Genomic DNA, 17663 nt, shown 5'->3' with positions numbered 1-17663 from the left:
TTCTCAATTGCATGCTACAGTCCTTTTCTTTATTTGCGCTAATTCATTCCTTTTTTACCGTTTTTCTCTTGTACTAGAGATAAGGTTGATGTGCCCCTCCTAATCTTTTTACATGTTAATATTAATAAAATATAGGACTAGCATCTGTCCCCCATAAACGGGGTTTGCCACATGTTAAAAAAAAAAAAAAAAACCGAGGTTTTACCAGCTATTTTTGCTTATTTTCTCTTAAGCGTTGCGAATAACTGCTACAAATGAATCATAAATATGGCAATAACAGGTCGAGAAAGAAACAGAAGCAGCAAAACATTGTAATATATACATTTCTAGCGTCTAAGATGGCAAAACATGAAGCAGAGTTTGAAACTTGACACATTCATCTGTGACTGCCCCTTGTTGGACGGCAGACATGATTTCTCTTGCGAGCGTGCTCTTCATTGTGATGCTGCGTCCTACATGCATAGCCGTACCAGCAGTCCTCCCTTTGAGAAGCTTCTGGGGATAGAAACTACAAAAGATATAGAAAAGTGGAACAGATTCATGCAATTTCAGTATTAGTGACTACATCTAGAGGAGTGCATCTGAAATATAGATGTTCATGATTAATTATCTCAAAAGGGCAAAGAATTTGAAGTTTGACAAAAAAAAAAAAAAAAAAAAGGCTTGTACATTTGGAACTATGCCAATCTTAAAATGACTGAAAAGGCATAAAACAGGAAAAGGAAAGATACATTATAGTTTATTAGAGTGAGGTTAGATCAGGGGATTCAAAAAGCAGTGGAAACAAAATATATGAAACAAACCATCACACTGGGAGGTCAGACATGGAAACCATTTCACAAAACTGAAACAGATTCCATAAGTAAACAAATTCCACTTCCTTGGGCCAGTAAGTTTAGGGTTTTTTTTTTTAAAAAAAAAAATATGAATCCAAATGACAGCCAGTTATCAATTCTATTCAAAGAATTAAAACTGAATCATGTAGTGAAACCTTCAGGCCAAACTTTTGTAATTGAAACTTTAGTAACTTGAAAACAAAAAACACATACGTTCCCCCAACCCCTACCTCCCCCTTTGCAGCTGCAGCCCCATTGAGAAAAGGATAAGAGAACTTGTTAAGAAGGAAAAGAAAGACTCTAATCAGATAACTTTTTCCAGTTAGAACTGGATTTTATGAATATTCAGACTTGGCTTTGTGCTACAGAAAGTCGGTGGTGTAAAATTGATCTCTTTGATTTTTTCACATTTCACATAGAATCAAAGAAGTGTACCTCTATCTCTCATGCTTCCTCTTTTGCTCTACCTATTTGTCTCTCGGACACAGAAACCCAACTCACAAAAATTATGGACACAGGAATTTGAAAGGCATTTCAGCAGATAAAATTCTTTCATATAAAAATGTCTGAACAATTAGTTTCTGGAGTCACAAAGTTCACGTTTTAAAGTTGAGATTGGTTTATTCTCAATCTGAGTTTACTTGGGTTTGATTTTCCACTGTTCTGGTTGCCTTTCCAGGCTCTGATGCTGTTTTGAGAAGTCAACTTGGAGAGCAATCCAGGACGAATCTTGGAGAGAGAGAGAGAGGTTGTACACCTCTGTGAAGATAAAAATTCCATTGTGTAGCTGAAGATTGCCAATGTTTCTTTCACTTTTATATACCCTCTTGACTGTGTCAGTGTGTTCCAAGAACAACTGCAGGACCACATTTTTCACTCGAAAGATGTTTTTCCAAATTATTATTCAAAGATTAGAAAGCCAACCAGGATAAAATGCTACTTTACGTTTTCTTTAGTTTTGCTTTTCTTTTATGAACTGCAAAATTCCAGCAAGTATCAGAACTCAAGGAGTGAGCTCATCGTGAAATGGCCTCTTAAAATGTTACAATGCAAATACTCATATTCAGTCTTTCCTTTTTCCCCTTCATTCCTCTACCCCCACCCCCAATTGCCAAGCCCAGGATTTGAGCCCTGGACCTATTAGTGGGGAGGAATTTAAGAGCCCTTCCCTTGCCACCAGGACAAATATTCTGATTCAGTTATTCTGAGTCTAATCAAAGTAATTAGGCTTTGAGGGATGCAATCAAATAATACAGAGTATATCTTGATAACTATTAACTCAATGATAAGTTAGAAACCTTTCTATGCTCTTGAAAACCTCATAACACCACTAGCCACTTAAAACACTAAATGGAAAATTATTAATAAGGAACAGAGTAAATTTCCAAATAGTGATATTTTTCAAAACAAGTTGTCAAAGAGGGAGAGTTCTGAAACAACACATACATTGAATGTGTCTTTCAAACAATGCAATTAGTGAATGCAATTTTTAAGGAAAACAATTGCCTAGATAAATAAAAGAATGCATTCTGTGGATGTGTATTTTGAGGAAACAACGCATTTAAATGTGTTTTTCACCCTCTGGTTAGAGGTTTAAAAAACACCACCTTTTGAGAAGTGATTTTAGAAAATCCCACTTCTTGGGAATTTACTCGACCATAGTTTTCCACCTTTAATGCTAATGTCCAGAGGAAGGATGTTAAAAAACCATACAGCTAATTCATGCAAAATAAAAGAAAATTAACAATATTTTACTTCTGGACAACACTTCAGCAAAACAATGAATAAACAAGCAAACAGTGGAAAACTAATTAAAAAGATGAGAAGACCAATTACAAAAGCTTAGAATAAACAACTCACATGTTTTGGCATTGTGATCCGAAACCAGTACAGCAGGAATGAGACTAATTTGTCATAGCAATCACTGCATAGCAATACAGCAAGTCACGTGAGGAACATTTTACACAAAAACATAAAAAAGAAAGGGAATATTTAGTTTTGCTGGAGCACTACAGGACAGAAGTGCAATAAAAGGTAGAACATGCCAAAGTATTAAACAGGATCCTTCTTTGACAATCTGATTTCCAAAATTATGTACATTTCATAATGTAGTGAGGAATTCAGGTCAACTCCAAGTACATACTGGTTAACAGAATGATGTCAACGAACATAAAAACAGGACATCACTTTCTAAAGTTTCAAAACAAACACATTTTCTTAATAATGTAATATCAAAATAAAAAGCTTGGTAGAAAAGCAAATCAAGAGTCAATATATCCTCAAAAACTTTTCAAACTGCCTATGGTTGTGGTTTCAATTACACAAACATTGATTGTTGTGCATGTAAAATGCATTCAAGTACCTTCTAAAACGTAAAGCTAAAAAATTGACAGAGAAAGACAAAATTCCATTCCTGATTTCATAAAGATGAAGCTGAATTCCAACTGTACGCATTTACAAATATTGCAAAAGACTTCAGTGATTACTAAATCATTATAAGTGTAACCTCTGAGAGCTTCATGACTGCCAATTACCAAATTGAAAAAGTGAATCAAATACTACAGTTGTGGGAACTAATAAAATTGGTAAACATATCTTTCATGGTTCCCATTAGCTTCTTGTTAGTATCTGATTTCTTTGAAATCCAAGTTGATATCGACCGAAACAACAAAACAACTATCAACATGCAGAACAAAGCGAAAGTCCTTTAGGGATGTATGTTACTCATGCTTGGCGCTATTCAATTGTTCATCTGAGAGTAAAGAGGTGGAATGACACGGTCTATCGCGGTAAAAGTAAAGGTTATTGAGACATATATACAGATTAATTACAAATGATAACTGTCATCAGGGAAAGATCAACATTAAAATACCAAAACAAAAACACAAATTAAATCTTCAATATCTAATGCACAAAAAATAAATAAATAAGAAATTAAACAGTCAAAGCTGTGGTTTTTACTTCAAAACAATCTACAATACTTGAATTAAATTTGTTACAAGTCGTAATCTTCATTGCTTCTCAACTTTCAGACTCACAGTACATGGAAAATATTTGGTCAATGGCATCTAATAAAGAACCTTTTTTCCTCTGGCCAGCATGCAACATCTCTTGTAAAAATTTCATGATTACCATTTGGCAACATTCAAATCTTCTTCCTATATTGTTGTTTTGCACATCTAACCGAGTAAAATCCCAAACAACGGTTGTTTTCAAAAAGAGTTCCCGAATAGTGAAAATCCTAGAACAATGCATTCAGTGAATGTGTATCTTAAGTAGATACCTAGACAAATAGAAAAGCACATTTTGTGGATGTGCAAATGTGCCTTTTCAGGAAACATTGCATTTACTACATGCATTTTTCACCTTTGTAAAGGGTTTCAAAAACACCACCTTTTGAGAATTGTTTTAAAATTCCCACCTTTGGGGAATTTACTCCCATATTATCACGGACTCAGTAACTCAGGAATAAAAAGGAGTAGCAGTTTATACAGATAGCAGGTTTAGGAATAAAGAGGATACCCAAATAAACATCAAAGAAGAAAATCTTTGTCCATTTTCCCCTTGATTTCTACATGCTTTTGGTAACTCCATTTCACTAACTACAGGATAAGTGCACATTAACCAGATTGAACCTTAAATAATGCAAGAGTAACAATATAAGGAGACAGGCCAGTAATGCTACCTTAAGAAATGCCAAATATCGATTCACACAGGTCAAAAGGTAAAGTACAGGAAAAAAGAAAAGGGTGTCTTTAAAAGCTTCACTGAAAAACAAACAATTCTCTGATACCAAGAAACACTTTTGTTCTTAACTTCTTTATACTCACCAAAGTATGCTGATGCAAGATACACACAGTTAGAATAAAATTCAACTTAACCATGGGAGAACATCAGCTATTAAGGGAGCAATGGTTGAATATTTGTGCTGAGAAAGAATTAAGAGATTTAATGGCAAAAGACTACACATTAAAAACTTACAACACCATGAAATTTTATCTGAAAAGCTACCAAAAAGCTTGAATTCACATTTCTAAGTTATTAATGAACCTTTTTTGACAAAGTAAGATGACATCAACTTTTTTTTCTACCTTTAAACACCAAAAAAGTGCTTGTCTCAGACTCAGACTGCTGGGCATGATGTGATATGCACACATCAATAAAATAGCATAGCAATTACAGCATTTTCCAGAAATGGCATCTAATTGTGAAAACATACATGACTGTCTCTGCAATATGATAAAGACAAGTATCCAGTTGACCCAACAGAGACAAGAAAATTAAGCAACACGGTGGCATAGTCATAGGATAATGTAGCTTGCAGAGCATTTCTCTTGAATTCACCCTCTTCATCAGGAAGAGTTCTAGAAAGATTTACAAAAAAAAAATAAAAGAGAGCTCAAGGGAATCTGCAGTAACACATGGTCATCTCATCTACAGGATACCATAGGAATTTGGCCAATGGAATGTTAATGGTAAAGCATAGCTGACAAAGATAAGATGAAAAGTAACACATATGAAGAAATTAAGCAGGAATTGTCACCATTAAGTATTTGCAGATTTCTAACCAATGTCAAGAGGATGGCAGGGAGTTGATTGTTTTAGAGTATGGGATCTCATAGTCCTGTATTATTAACAACAACATATAGATATTTTCGTCTTTCAGAATCTCTAATTGCTTCAGTATGCTGACAGGGATGATGTCAAAAATTTTGAACTACTTGTTTCACACTTGGGAATTCAGAAAAGTATAAAAATTCATACAACAAAATCTGAATGTAAAGCTCACTCTCGGCAGAAACTAATCATCTTCTGGAAGAGTGCTTTGCACGTATGAGCGAAGTGACAATTTGAGAATTCCAAGAAAATGAGTTTCGACTCATATCCGCTTCCTCAACATTATTTAACCTTCCCAACATTGCAGGAAGCATCACAACATAAACAGATGAAACAACCAATAATACAATAGCATTTTGTCAAGAGGCAACACATATAGCATGTTCACAACAAGCACTAAAATGAGAGGTAACTCACACGCAAGTATGCGCCTGAGCAGTAATCATCTCAGCATGATTTAGCGGCATCCTTGTTCGATCTGTTAATTAAAAAGAAAAAAAAAAGGAATCTCAAACTAGCTCAGATGTCTTCTTTGCCTTATAGAGTTTCCCAACATTTAAAATTGTCAAAATGTCTCACAAAAGAGTATACTTCAATCATAGCCTCCTTAGCATGACAATCAATTTGACTGATTTAACCACCCTCCTTAGCAAACAACCATAGAAATCCACACACACACAAATGTTATCTACAGTCGTCATTCTTTAGTAGGGAAATCAACTTTAGACTTGAAAGTTCAAGTAAACTCTGAGAATATGTTCATCTTCTACAAGTAATAACAATGCCAGCATGCTCAATAGCCTTATTTGCCTGTGCGGGATAAACTATTGTTTCAACCAAACCCAAAGCAAAGGTGGATGAAATCCTCCAACTTTATGCAAATGAGAGAGTTTTGGTTTGTTTGGAGGGTGAGGGGGCGAAGGAGGGCAGAGAGAGATGCAAAGAGTGAAAAGGAATGATGGAAACTGGACTTGAATAACTAAACATACAAAGCAACACTTCAAAATTGCAAACAATTGACAGTCATTGCATAATTTTGAATTGTTTCAGGAAATTTTAAGTCGAGCATAATTTCTCTCAACAAACAGAAAAATATTATAGAAACTAATTTAGAATTAATTCTTTCCAATATGTCAAATAAAATATGATACATGAGAAGGATATACACAAAACAGAGATGTCAATAGCAATACAACCACCACAGCATTGCATAACCCACCATCCCACTCATCGTTCAAATAATATTCCAGGATACCTATTTCTCGGTTGTTCATCTTTGTCAGCCACTCAGAGATCACGTCCTGTAATGATCTTCCCATCTGCCTGATACAACTCTCCGTTATCTGATAGGAAATAAATAAATAAATAATCACTCTACCCACACATCATAAATTAGCCCAGATATAACCTAGCAAACAAGGAAACAGAAGAAAGAAACCAAATGTCATACATCTTGCTCATGCCGGTTTTTCTCATGTACCCAAAATGGCAATCTAGTGGTTGTACGTTCAATGATCTGCAAAAAGGACACGTATCTTAATACACTTTTTGCAAATACTGGATAATAAAGATGAGAAAAAAATTAGTCAAGAAGAAGAATTTGTAATTCCTTTTTATGGGATTGAGCAAATCACAAAGACCATGCAGCTTAAAAAGTCAGAGCATTTAATTTCAAGCAATATCTGTCCAAAATGAGCAATCAGATTTAAGGAAACAAATGATCACCATTAACAAGCATGCCAGGGTATTGGACATTCGTCCAGTACTTATTTTCTGGCCACAAACTTGTCCTTCTTCCTATGATGTAATGCAAGAGAACAGAAGACAAATTAGAAACTGGAAAGAGGCCACCAGTTCTGATGTAGGAGAAGATAGACAGAATCTTGCCTAGTATCACAAATAATGAGGCAATCATAGCCTGTTTAGGGGAATTTGGAAAGAAACGATGCGAGAGGGAGAGAATTTTGGGGAGAAGATCAAATTAACTAATAAACCAAAACTCAATCTTTATTCATCAAATTCACTGTAAAGCAGTAATGTAGAAACACAAGTATTTATAGAGAAAAAAAGCTTTCTAAACTCCAACTTTCATCCTCAATACAAAACTAACTCGTTGTTGGTAGGGCTAAAAGACAAACGAAGCTACTCGATACTCGAATCAAGTTCGGCTTGGTAGAAGCTCATTAGAGTTTGCCTCAATAAACAAACCAAGCTTGAACAAAATTTCAAACTCGTTAAAACAATCAAACAAATACATTCTAGCAATGACTCAAATTACTTACCTAATATATACTAAATAACTGAAAAAAGAAAATCAAATGATGCAATTCTAGAACTTTCTAGCAACAACTAAAAGACCAATACACCCAAACACCCCTTATTGCCAAAATAAGAGAAACTATTAAAACTAAAGACACTTAACTAATTCTTGCTCCTAAATTTTCACGGCACTTGAGGCTTGAGGAAAATCACGAAAATCATTGAACGTAGATTTCCTAGAACTCTTTCTTGACTGCATCATTAATTGGAACAAAGCTAAGAAAAATGTTTTCTAATTTCTTGACTCAACAATTGACTTTAGCATTGGAGATTTTCCAGATATTCAGCCAATGAAGTCCCACCTTTTCTTGTTACTCCCACAAGTAAGTGGCAAGTAAATTTTTTGGAACTGTACTTCTCGTTTCAAGTTAGTTTAAGACCTTAGGATTCTTTATCCTACAATTCTGTAAAACTTGAGGTCAAGTATTTTTCCAACCAAGGGATAATGATGCTGTAGTCAAGAAAGAGCTCTAGGAATCTACATTCAACAATTTTCATGATTTTTCTCAAGCCTCAACTGCCGTGAAGATTTGGAAGCAAGAATTAATTTATTGTCTTTAATTTTAATAGTTTCCACTATTTAGATCATAAGAAGTATTCTGGTCTTTTAGTTGTCACCAGAAATTTTCAGAATGCATCATTTGAGTCTTTTTAGGTATTTATTATATTAGGTAAGTGATTAGAGTCATTTTAGAAGGTGAGTTCCTAAACGTTCTAGAGTCCTACAAGATGCCAGTTTCTTATTGAGAAATAAAGTAGTACAGGATGCTTTTTGTTCTATAAATACATATGTTTTCTGATCTAAGTGCTAAGGCATAAATCTATAACTCTCTTGACAAACCAGCAGATCACTGCATGTCTTGAGGATGCTGTGACTGATGTAGTACTTCATTTGTCACTGATGAGAGCATCCCTTAAGTCCTATTCCCTGTCCTCAGTTTCATACAAAAGAATATACCATCTCTCTTATATCACTGGCACCAGTTGATGAATTATTCGTTACAAGGATATTCAAGATTAAGTTCTCTCTCTAATTTTATGGTTGTATTCGATGTTTGAAGCAATTACATGGGCAGAAGAGGGTGGTCTGTAGGTTTCATACATCAACATAGAGTAGTCTCTGTCCTTGGGGAATTATTTTGTGCAAGGCATATAACTTTAATTAACCACAACTGCAATTTGTTGGCCTTTCACAGTGCACTTTAAAACCATGCTAGCAGAGTATCATCGAGATCCTCATGGAAGAAATACTATAATCCATACTGATGGAGTATGCAATGAGGATAACAAGAGCAGTTAGGGAATCAGAAACATGAATAAATTTTTGGGCACCCTTGTGTATCAGACTGTATAATATGCTTTAGGTTATCTTAATGTACTGGTAGTTATTCTATGTTCTGAAGCTTAAGATCAGAAAAGCACTTCAGAAATTCCGGTGAAGCTAATATTGACCACCTAGATGGTATCAAAAATTAGGATTTGCTGATGGTCAAAACCAACCTTTTTAAGTTAATTTGATTGCTGCCTCCAATTAGCCAGTCAAATCCAACTTGACTTCCAAAACTTTCAGCTTGTTGCTCTTTTAATTGTAAGATTTCCTAGTCATTAAGTTCACTTAGTTGTTAAGAAGTCCTTGCCCCAGAGATTTAGCCTTGCTTCCTCTCGCATAGCTCTCTCTCTCTCTCTCTCTCTCTCTCACACACACCACACACACAAGCACACAGAGCTTCATGTGGAGATGGAATAAAAGTGTTTGTCATGTTGACAAAAAGGCAGCCTTACCATGGGTGATTAATCCATAAAAAGTCTAGGATGGAATCCTATAGTTTCCTGTTCTCCTCCTTATCCTCTTCTTTTATCCCTTTCTTCTCTCAAAATTCTAACTTCTACTCATCCTGTCTTCAATAGTATGGACAATCAAAATTCTGAAATCTGATCAATCCACCAATCACTTACGCCATGCTGCATTAACATAAATGTAAAAAGATACCACTGATCTTTGAGTATCATCACATTTAACCAGCCGGAATACATGATAATTAAGACCAATATTTGTTTAATCATATGTCAAAGTTACATGACACAAGATATACAGGCCATTAAACATATATACTAAAATGAAATATCCTATCAGAAACTTGGTCCAAGTTAATTTCATAGTGCATGCCAAAAAAATAGAATTATGAACTGCTTGCTACTGTACAGAACTGGGTCTTTAATCGTCACATAAAAGAAAAAATTATTCCCAAATACCGACTAGCATCAGATGGAAGCTAATTAGGTTCCTAGTACCACTTAATAATTTCAATATCTAGTTAGCGTCCATAACTTCTCTATCTCTTGGTGCATAATTAATTTTCAAGCAAATTTCAATATTCCATTGAGATAAAAGCAGTATTGAGGAACTTCATTCTAAATAGACATTAGCCATTAGAAGACCAATTGCCATATGAAGGATAACAAGCATATGCAAGAAAATTCCCTCACATGTTCAACAGGTTTTCGTCCGATACCTCTGCATATCTACATTCAATGTGCATCCATATGCTCACTTCATTGTTGCAAGGAGACTATTTGTTGTCCTAATATGTAAATTTTACATCCTATATACCAATAATAATCAGCAAAACAAATGTGTTTAATCCAAGAAAGGCAAGTGCTTACTGGTTTGAAAGTCTCAGAACTGCACATTGGATGAGAATCACTCCTAGTAACACCCTGAGCATTCCAGTAAGCACCACAAAATGCTCTATCACATCCCAAACCTGCAGAACAAAGCAAACTCTGTAAACATATAGAAAGAACATTATCATAGTCAAAAGACATCCTGCATAAAAAGCAACTAAGAAGCCATGCTGGAAAGCAACAGTAACACAACATCAAAAAAAAGTGAGAATAACAGAACATGAAGGTCAAGACCTGCTGACTGAACTCCACATTGAGCACATTCTTCTTAAGACTAAGGAGTTCCAGGAAGTCTTTTCCTGTGGTTTCCTAATGACTAAGGGATCAATTTTGTTAAGATGGAAGTTTCCAAAAGCCAGCAGGGCTAAGTTGAACATGGATGGATCTGCTATTGGTGATACTAGCACAGTGGGATATGAGGACTTGCCCTGCCAATGATGATTTTCCTTATAATATTGGGTACGGAGACAGTATGACAGTAGTAGTTTTGGAGGCTATGGCAAGGCCTAGAAATCGCCTAGGGTATTGGCTGTCAGCATCTAGAAGTGGAGGTGGATTAACGGTTGGCCTTACACCTTGTTAAGAACTTCTCAGTGGAACACACTTACTATAATTTAACACTGAAAATACCTAAGCTATTTTGAAAACATCATGAATCATTTTTGGAGAGAAGGAAATTTGTGCACTTACCCATGACAATTGTAAGTTCAACAATTAAGGTTACCTGTCTGTAGGTAACATGTTTAGAAAACCAAAATATAGAGTTTTAAGGAAAACCATGACCTTGTATAGACAAGTCAGAAATGGATTAAAATTTAGATCAACAAAAGCCAACAGAAGACATGCAATTAGCTTCTTTTCGCAAAGGCATAACTAGTAAAAGAACATTGCAGAATAGTCAGTTTGGCCAAAGAATATACAGTGTTGTGGGACAGCACTCGTTCTGGAAGGCATCATTCCACCACATGAATGACATTGAAGGTGAACTGTGCTTTGGTTGCACCGAAACCCAGCAAATTCAGTGCCTGAAAGATTCACTTACTAATAAATATCAAAAGAAAACAGAAAAGTTATAGGTATCATCTAAAAGGATAACGATACAAGGAAGGTTCTTGTGATTTTATTACAATAGAAAAGTGAAATAAGGACTTTTTTCTAATCAATTACGGAAATACAACCATGTTTAAAATTTGCAACTCAAGCCGCTTACTCAAAGAATATTACATGATTCAAGGAATCATCATACCACACTGAGGGCATGGAAGCTCCAAATCGCTATCAGCTTCTCGAGGAAAATCTTCTGGTGGAGAACGCGGTCTCTTCCGACGATTTTTTTTCCCAGCATTCAAGACCTAAAATACAGGTACTGGTTAAAAAACATAGGTCTGTTTCCGATAGACAAACATGACTATTGAACAACATGTACACTAAATGAAGTTTGAGGTGAAGTATCAGATAAGTGACGCGAGAAAGGGCATTACATTTGTGAAAGTTCACTAGACATCCAAGCCCTTCTAGCCCAAATAGTCTTACAGGATATGGTACCCTCAGTAATTGCTTAGCCAAGCATAATGAAAACTTCTTGTAATATGAAATTAAAAAAAAAATTCTGCCAAGAGAAGTTTGACTAGCTCATTGTTAAGCCTCGGAAGGATGAATGCTCTCAAATTATATCAATAATATCGGCACCAAGTTCAAGTTCAAACTCGCAATTTGCGTAGGAACTCCAACAAAATGTGAAGAAACGAGAAGCCCATTTTAACTTATCTAACCAGACTTCGAACCATGCACATGCTCAATCTTTTTCAATAAAACCAACATGCATTATATCAACAAAGCCCAAGGTGACCTACAAGGCTTTACGCCTTTTACTGAAATATGCATAAACATAGATTTTTAGTCGATCCTATATTTTTTTCAGAACAGCAAATTTCAACAGGTACATACATTTCAAACAATAAAGTATATCATCTTTCCTTCTATGAAATTTCATTTCTTTTTCAAACTTGTATCACTTTAAAATTCAAATATCACCATTTTCTGACTCTGGAATAACAGCAAGGAAGCCAGGAAAAATATAGATTATCAATCTTTTGTTTTGTAAATACTTGGCATGAAAACATGCATAAACATCCTAACAATGTAACTCCACACAATTCAACTCTTTGAGATATTATAAGCTATTAAGGCCAAACAAAAGCAAGAACTGGACAAAGTAAAAGCATAAGACATGCGCATGCGGCAATTGGAAACTTAATTCAAAGAGACTCTGAGATTAATGAAACAACTAGCACACAGAACAAAATAACTTGCCAGAGGGGACTTAATTGATGCATATGAATCTAAGACAGCAATTTCTTCAACTGACCGCTTCAGCGAATCATCTGCTTTTAATACATCCTGTGGAAGAAAGGACTTAAAATCAAAACCAGAAGTTAAAAAACGAGTCGCAGATGTGTATATGCTATAACTGTCCCCAAGAAAAAGTAAACAAGGCTTGTAGTCTTGGTGCCTCTGCTGCCGCAATAGAACTCCCTAGGATTGTTGGATGGAGGAGAAGGTCCAACAGGGGGGAGGGGTAGAGAAGGAGAAAGAGACTGTGACAAAGGGGTTATAAGGCAATATCACACATATAGGATACTACATAAAGTGGTTTAAAAAGTTGGCTTCTGGTGACAACTCACAGGCTGCAATTCCTTCAAAGGTACAAAGAACTACTAAATCTATTAAGTGCTAGGGACAAATTCAACTTATCACCACCAACTAGAGATAAGATTTTATTTCGGGAAAGAAAATTGAAAGTATCTTGGGATTGAAGAATGCATTCTATTAAGAAGAATAGTGGTTGAATCATCAACTTTACCTCCTCAATACTGTGTAGAAAATGATTCCTTCCGACAAATTGTACAACTGCTCTACATTGAGGGCATAAAACATTTGAATGTTTCTTTTGGGACCTTCTTAGCCACTCTGAGAAACATCCATTGCTGAAAAAGACAGAATAAACAATAATAATCAAAAAAAGGTACACATAGATTTGAAAGTATGAAGTCCTTTCTTGTTTACCAGAAGTTGTGAAGGCAGGGCGCAACTGTCACAACATCATGCCAAACATTAAGACAAATGCAGCACTTTGCATGCTCAGGATCCAGGAAAATCTACAAGAAGAAGATATCAAATTAAGCACAAAAGAATGGTAAACATGTATCACTGTTCACTTAAAAGCTTCATGTGTTGCTAATGTCAGTCACCTTCAGGTCTCTCTTGAATGGTTCGGAGGTAGGCATTACTTTAAATCTATAACTCAAAAGCCCTGGAAAAAAAGACATTGGCCAGCATTAAGCAACAGCGCTCATCCATAAGATTTATCATAGCACAAAAATAATAGAAAATTTTACAAAACTAACAACGATGAACAAATTATTCCAGGTATACCAAAATCACATCTTTGACACTACTAACAATTAAGGCAAAGAATAAAAGACATCAAAAAATGTTACAATTAAATAGGACAAGAATATTATAAAATGCAAACTGTATGCCATCAGAGGCATATACTGCTGGGTTTGTATCAACAATTACACGAAAGATGAGATAATGCAATATAATGAAGAAATACCAGAATAAAAAACTAACACCCTAAAACGACTACACCTGCCACAACAGATTGTAAAAGGTATCTACAGCTCATAATGCAGAATCATCAGTGGATTCAGATATTTTCCCAATCTTAACTACTGGAAGCCAGTTAGTAGAGCAACTTCAGCGCTTTTATTTTCACAGGCTGGTAGTGATGCACATGTAAGTTTGAAAGGCTGTATGTAAGACTGCATGTGAGATTTAGTCAGTGAGTGTGTTGTGTGTGTGTGTTAATGTGAGGAATAGAGCGAGGGGGAAAGTGCCTGTGTAAAGAGAACTGTATGTCTTTCTGATGGGTATATTACCAATTTTGATGCCCTCTAATCCTCTAACAGAGAATTTGATCACATTTCTTGGCTATATCAGATGCTATAATTAAACAGTAGATCCTGAAAATTTTGAAACAATTTAAGAAGTCCACCAGCAATTGTGTGCATAAATAGCTTGAAAACTTCACAAGGAGACCCAAAAAAGATTAATTTGGACAAGAAACTAGCTAAAAGAAAGCTGAAACAAGTAATTGATCTCACCTTTTCCTTCACTATCAGAACAGGGGATAATCTCACTGCCACATCTGATAACCGCAGTTTCTTCACCAGAAACAACCATCTCATCCACAATGATTTCGTTTTCACTACAATATCAGCAAAAGAAAGATGACTAAATATTCTAAATCCCTAACTGACATGAAAACCAATTCAATTGCCAAACAATCAACTAGATGGATCATGGATAAACACAATCTGATCAGAAAATAGCACACTAAAATAAGAGAGCAGGTCAACTACAAAGAACCCCACTTTATAAGGAAAGAACCACATAAAAGTGAACAAAAAGACCCAAACAAAACACATTAAGAAAAATTCATGGATGCATAAACTGATGTATACTAATCAAATGATATTACAAGAGCCAAATTATTGAAGAAAGATGGACATCCAATTTCAGAAACTGAACTGTCACCCCAGAAAGAACAGCTTCCGGCAAACATAACTGGTGCCAACAAAAAAAAGTAAAAAAAAAAAAAAAGGGGGGAACACAACAATGACTAAACCAGTGAATTATATGAATTAAAGATAATGCTAAAAGTCTCCCATAATTTCCTCGTAAGAACATGTGGACCAACCAAAGGCAGGTTAAATAACGGGCACATCATACACAAACTAACTTCTCTTATGAGAACACATCAATATTTCATAGAATATTTTGCAGAAACTCTCTTTACAGGTACAACTGCAAAGACAGCTCTTTTCTCCCTGCTATGCACCAAGATATTAGCCACCAAAGAAAGAAGTTTTGGTAAAAATCAACAAGTAAATTAATGCATTACAAAAACAACTCAAACATGATGTGTCAATAAATAAATAATTTACTACTCCAGTCCACAGAATTTATCAAAAATAATTATTTAGCAAAAGGGAAAAAAATTACATCCACCAGTTCACATCAATAGTTTCATCCAAAGTCAAATATGTAGAATTTGACTTCTTCAATGAAAAGTATAGTTTTTTGACTCATATGCAAGTCATAAGATTAAAAAAAATGCAATACAGACACCAATTTAGTAAGATGTTCAATCTCAGATGGTATGGTAATTAGGATAAGTAGTAACTCCTTTCGTGACAATGAAACCATTTTTATACACTGTTCTCATCGAAACGAAAATCACAGTTGCTCCCTTATTCATTGATATATGTAAAGCACAAGAAATACTTCCACTAACAGAATATTCTAAAGCACACTTTGCATTACAATATTGCATACCTCTTGTTCTGTATTGTGGCAGAAGCCAGATCCATATTTCTTATAATTTTACACCACTCAGACTTTGCAGACGATGAGATGTTGATCTCAGAGCATATTAGTGTCTCAGTTGACGTCAATCCAATGTCCGAGCACTGCGAATTTGAAGGTACTACAAAAGAACAAAAAGACCTTTAATGACAATAGTTAAATTCTTGGCACACTTATTCATGTAAAGGGCACAGTCTAAACCCTAAACCCAATAAAACAAAGAAAAATGATATTACGTTTTCTCAGAATTACTGACAGTAAAAGTGTCAAATTGGCAAGATCTCACTGTTATTAACCAATGTCCTAGCACTATAAAGTTCAAACATGACAGAGGGCCATATTTCCCCCCTCATATTAATAGCTACATAAAAGAAAGAATTGCTCATTATAGTCAGTATCAGTATAATCATAACAAAGTCAATTAGGTCCAAATTTCATTGATTAAATTCCATAAGGACTAGAACCAAGGGCAAAAACTGTCTTTTCTGTTCTTTCCAACAAAAGAGATTCACAAAACGAAATTCAAGATATTCGATATTCAAAGAATTTACAATGCAGGCAAAAATGAACCAAATAAGAGTAGACATGAGAAAATCAACAACATTGTATGGCTTAATAAACCTCCAAAATGGAGAAAGAATCAATCTTTCTACCTTATTTAGAAACACTATTCAAAACCCTCAATTCTACAGCAAGAACATGCACCCTTGTTATACTAACAACGACAAGGAAAAAAAAAAAGAATTGGGATCAATTACAAAGATGTAGGAGTTCAAGAATTCATCATTCTGAACATGCAACTAAGTAGAATTCTACCAAATATAACAAAAAAAGGGAGGAAAAGGGAAAAAGAAAAATGAAGCAATTAGAGAGGGGGCTATGCTCTCAACAACAGCAATAAAAGATTGAAAGCAATCATGTACTTTAAAAGTTCAAGAATTATCTTTCTCACCGCAGAATTGGCAGAATTCCAAGAGAGAGAGAGAAAAGAACAAGGGGCTAACCAAGTTTGGCCCAGATATCATCACCATTGTCGGAGGGGTTGGACACAGGAGTAGAACATTCTCCTCTTTCCATTGGGCTGACTATATCAGTTCAAACGGTTAGAACTGGGCAGTTGGTTTGAATTTGCATATATAGGCAGAAGAGTAAAAGGAGAGTGTCAAATTCAGTACAAAAAAGATTGCAGAGGAAGGAAGACATGAAGCACGAGGGTTGGAACAAGTTTGCCCCTGGAATTTTAAAAAATTAAATACCAACATTTGCGCTGAAAATTACCAACAAAATACCCTAACAATTTAAAAGTCAAACTTCGTTTCAAACGATCCAAGTATTTTCTAAAATTTCACAAATTACCTTTTTTCTCTTATTAACTGAATTGGTCCTTTCCTTAATCGCTTTTCCTTCTTTTTTATCCTTTCCCTCTCCAACTCAAGATCATCATCATCTACTTCTAGTCACGTCAAAAATCCACAAGTGAAGAGAAATGTTGAATGATCATCATATTATGCTGGAGTTTAATTTGATTCAGGATATTACAAAGATATTACATGTTTCAATTAGTTAATTTGAATATCTCATCCATGTTTGCAAACAAAAAATTGTTTGGTTAAAATGGTTTTAAATCTAATTAAAACAATAATTCAGCCAACGGTGCCCATGTTAATGTAATAAAGTTAACATAATTGATGAATTTTATCATTTAAGAGGTGATATTGTTGTCCTCAAAACAAAAGAAAAAAAAGGTAATACCGGCCATGTTTGGTAAGTGAG

At 35.0% G+C, this 17663-nt stretch overlaps 1 protein-coding gene across 2 annotated transcripts; it reads right to left on the bottom strand.

The window, feature by feature from the left end:
• Positions 1–289: 289 nt before the first annotated feature.
• Positions 290–17092, bottom strand: LOC113778241 (E3 ubiquitin-protein ligase CHFR). 2 transcript variants are annotated; one of them, XM_027323569.1, is made up of 15 exons: positions 16843–17092; positions 15861–16011; positions 14627–14730; positions 13709–13770; positions 13524–13615; positions 13321–13444; positions 12771–12857; positions 11704–11809; positions 11378–11482; positions 10437–10537; positions 6904–6969; positions 6709–6796; positions 5871–5931; positions 2697–2760; positions 290–508 (listed from the first exon to the last, which is right to left on the bottom strand). In XM_027323569.1, exons 1-15 carry the CDS (start codon positions 16919–16921, stop codon positions 377–379), a joined length of 1422 nt encoding a protein of 473 aa, XP_027179370.1. In that variant the 5' UTR covers positions 16922–17092; the 3' UTR covers positions 290–376. The 2 variants fall into 2 exon arrangements, with proteins under 2 accessions (XP_027179370.1, XP_027179371.1); XM_027323570.1 differs by having other exon boundaries at positions 16895–17092.
• Between the last annotated feature and the right edge of the window lie 571 nt (positions 17093–17663).

Source organism: Coffea eugenioides, chromosome 7 (genome assembly GCF_003713205.1).
Source record: "Coffea eugenioides isolate CCC68of chromosome 7, Ceug_1.0, whole genome shotgun sequence".
NCBI classification, from domain to species: domain Eukaryota; kingdom Viridiplantae; phylum Streptophyta; class Magnoliopsida; order Gentianales; family Rubiaceae; genus Coffea; species Coffea eugenioides.
Note: the sequence above shows the minus strand (reverse complement) of the source record. Positions and strands in the feature narration are given on the sequence as shown.

What these genes read in the sequence shown, in the direction of transcription:
- LOC113778241 (XM_027323569.1), bottom strand. Translation starts at nt 16,921, where the DNA reads ATGGTGATGATATCTGGGCCAAACTTGGTTAGCCCCTTGTTCTTTTCT. An exon ending in GCTTCCATGCCCTCAGTGTG is followed by an intron (nt 11,483 to 11,703) that starts GTATGATGATTC and finishes TGAATCTTTCAG; the next exon opens with GCACTGAATTTGCTGGGTTT. An exon ending in GATGAACAACCGAGAAATAG is followed by an intron (nt 5,932 to 6,708) that starts GTATCCTGGAAT and finishes TTTAATTAACAG; the next exon opens with ATCGAACAAGGATGCCGCTA.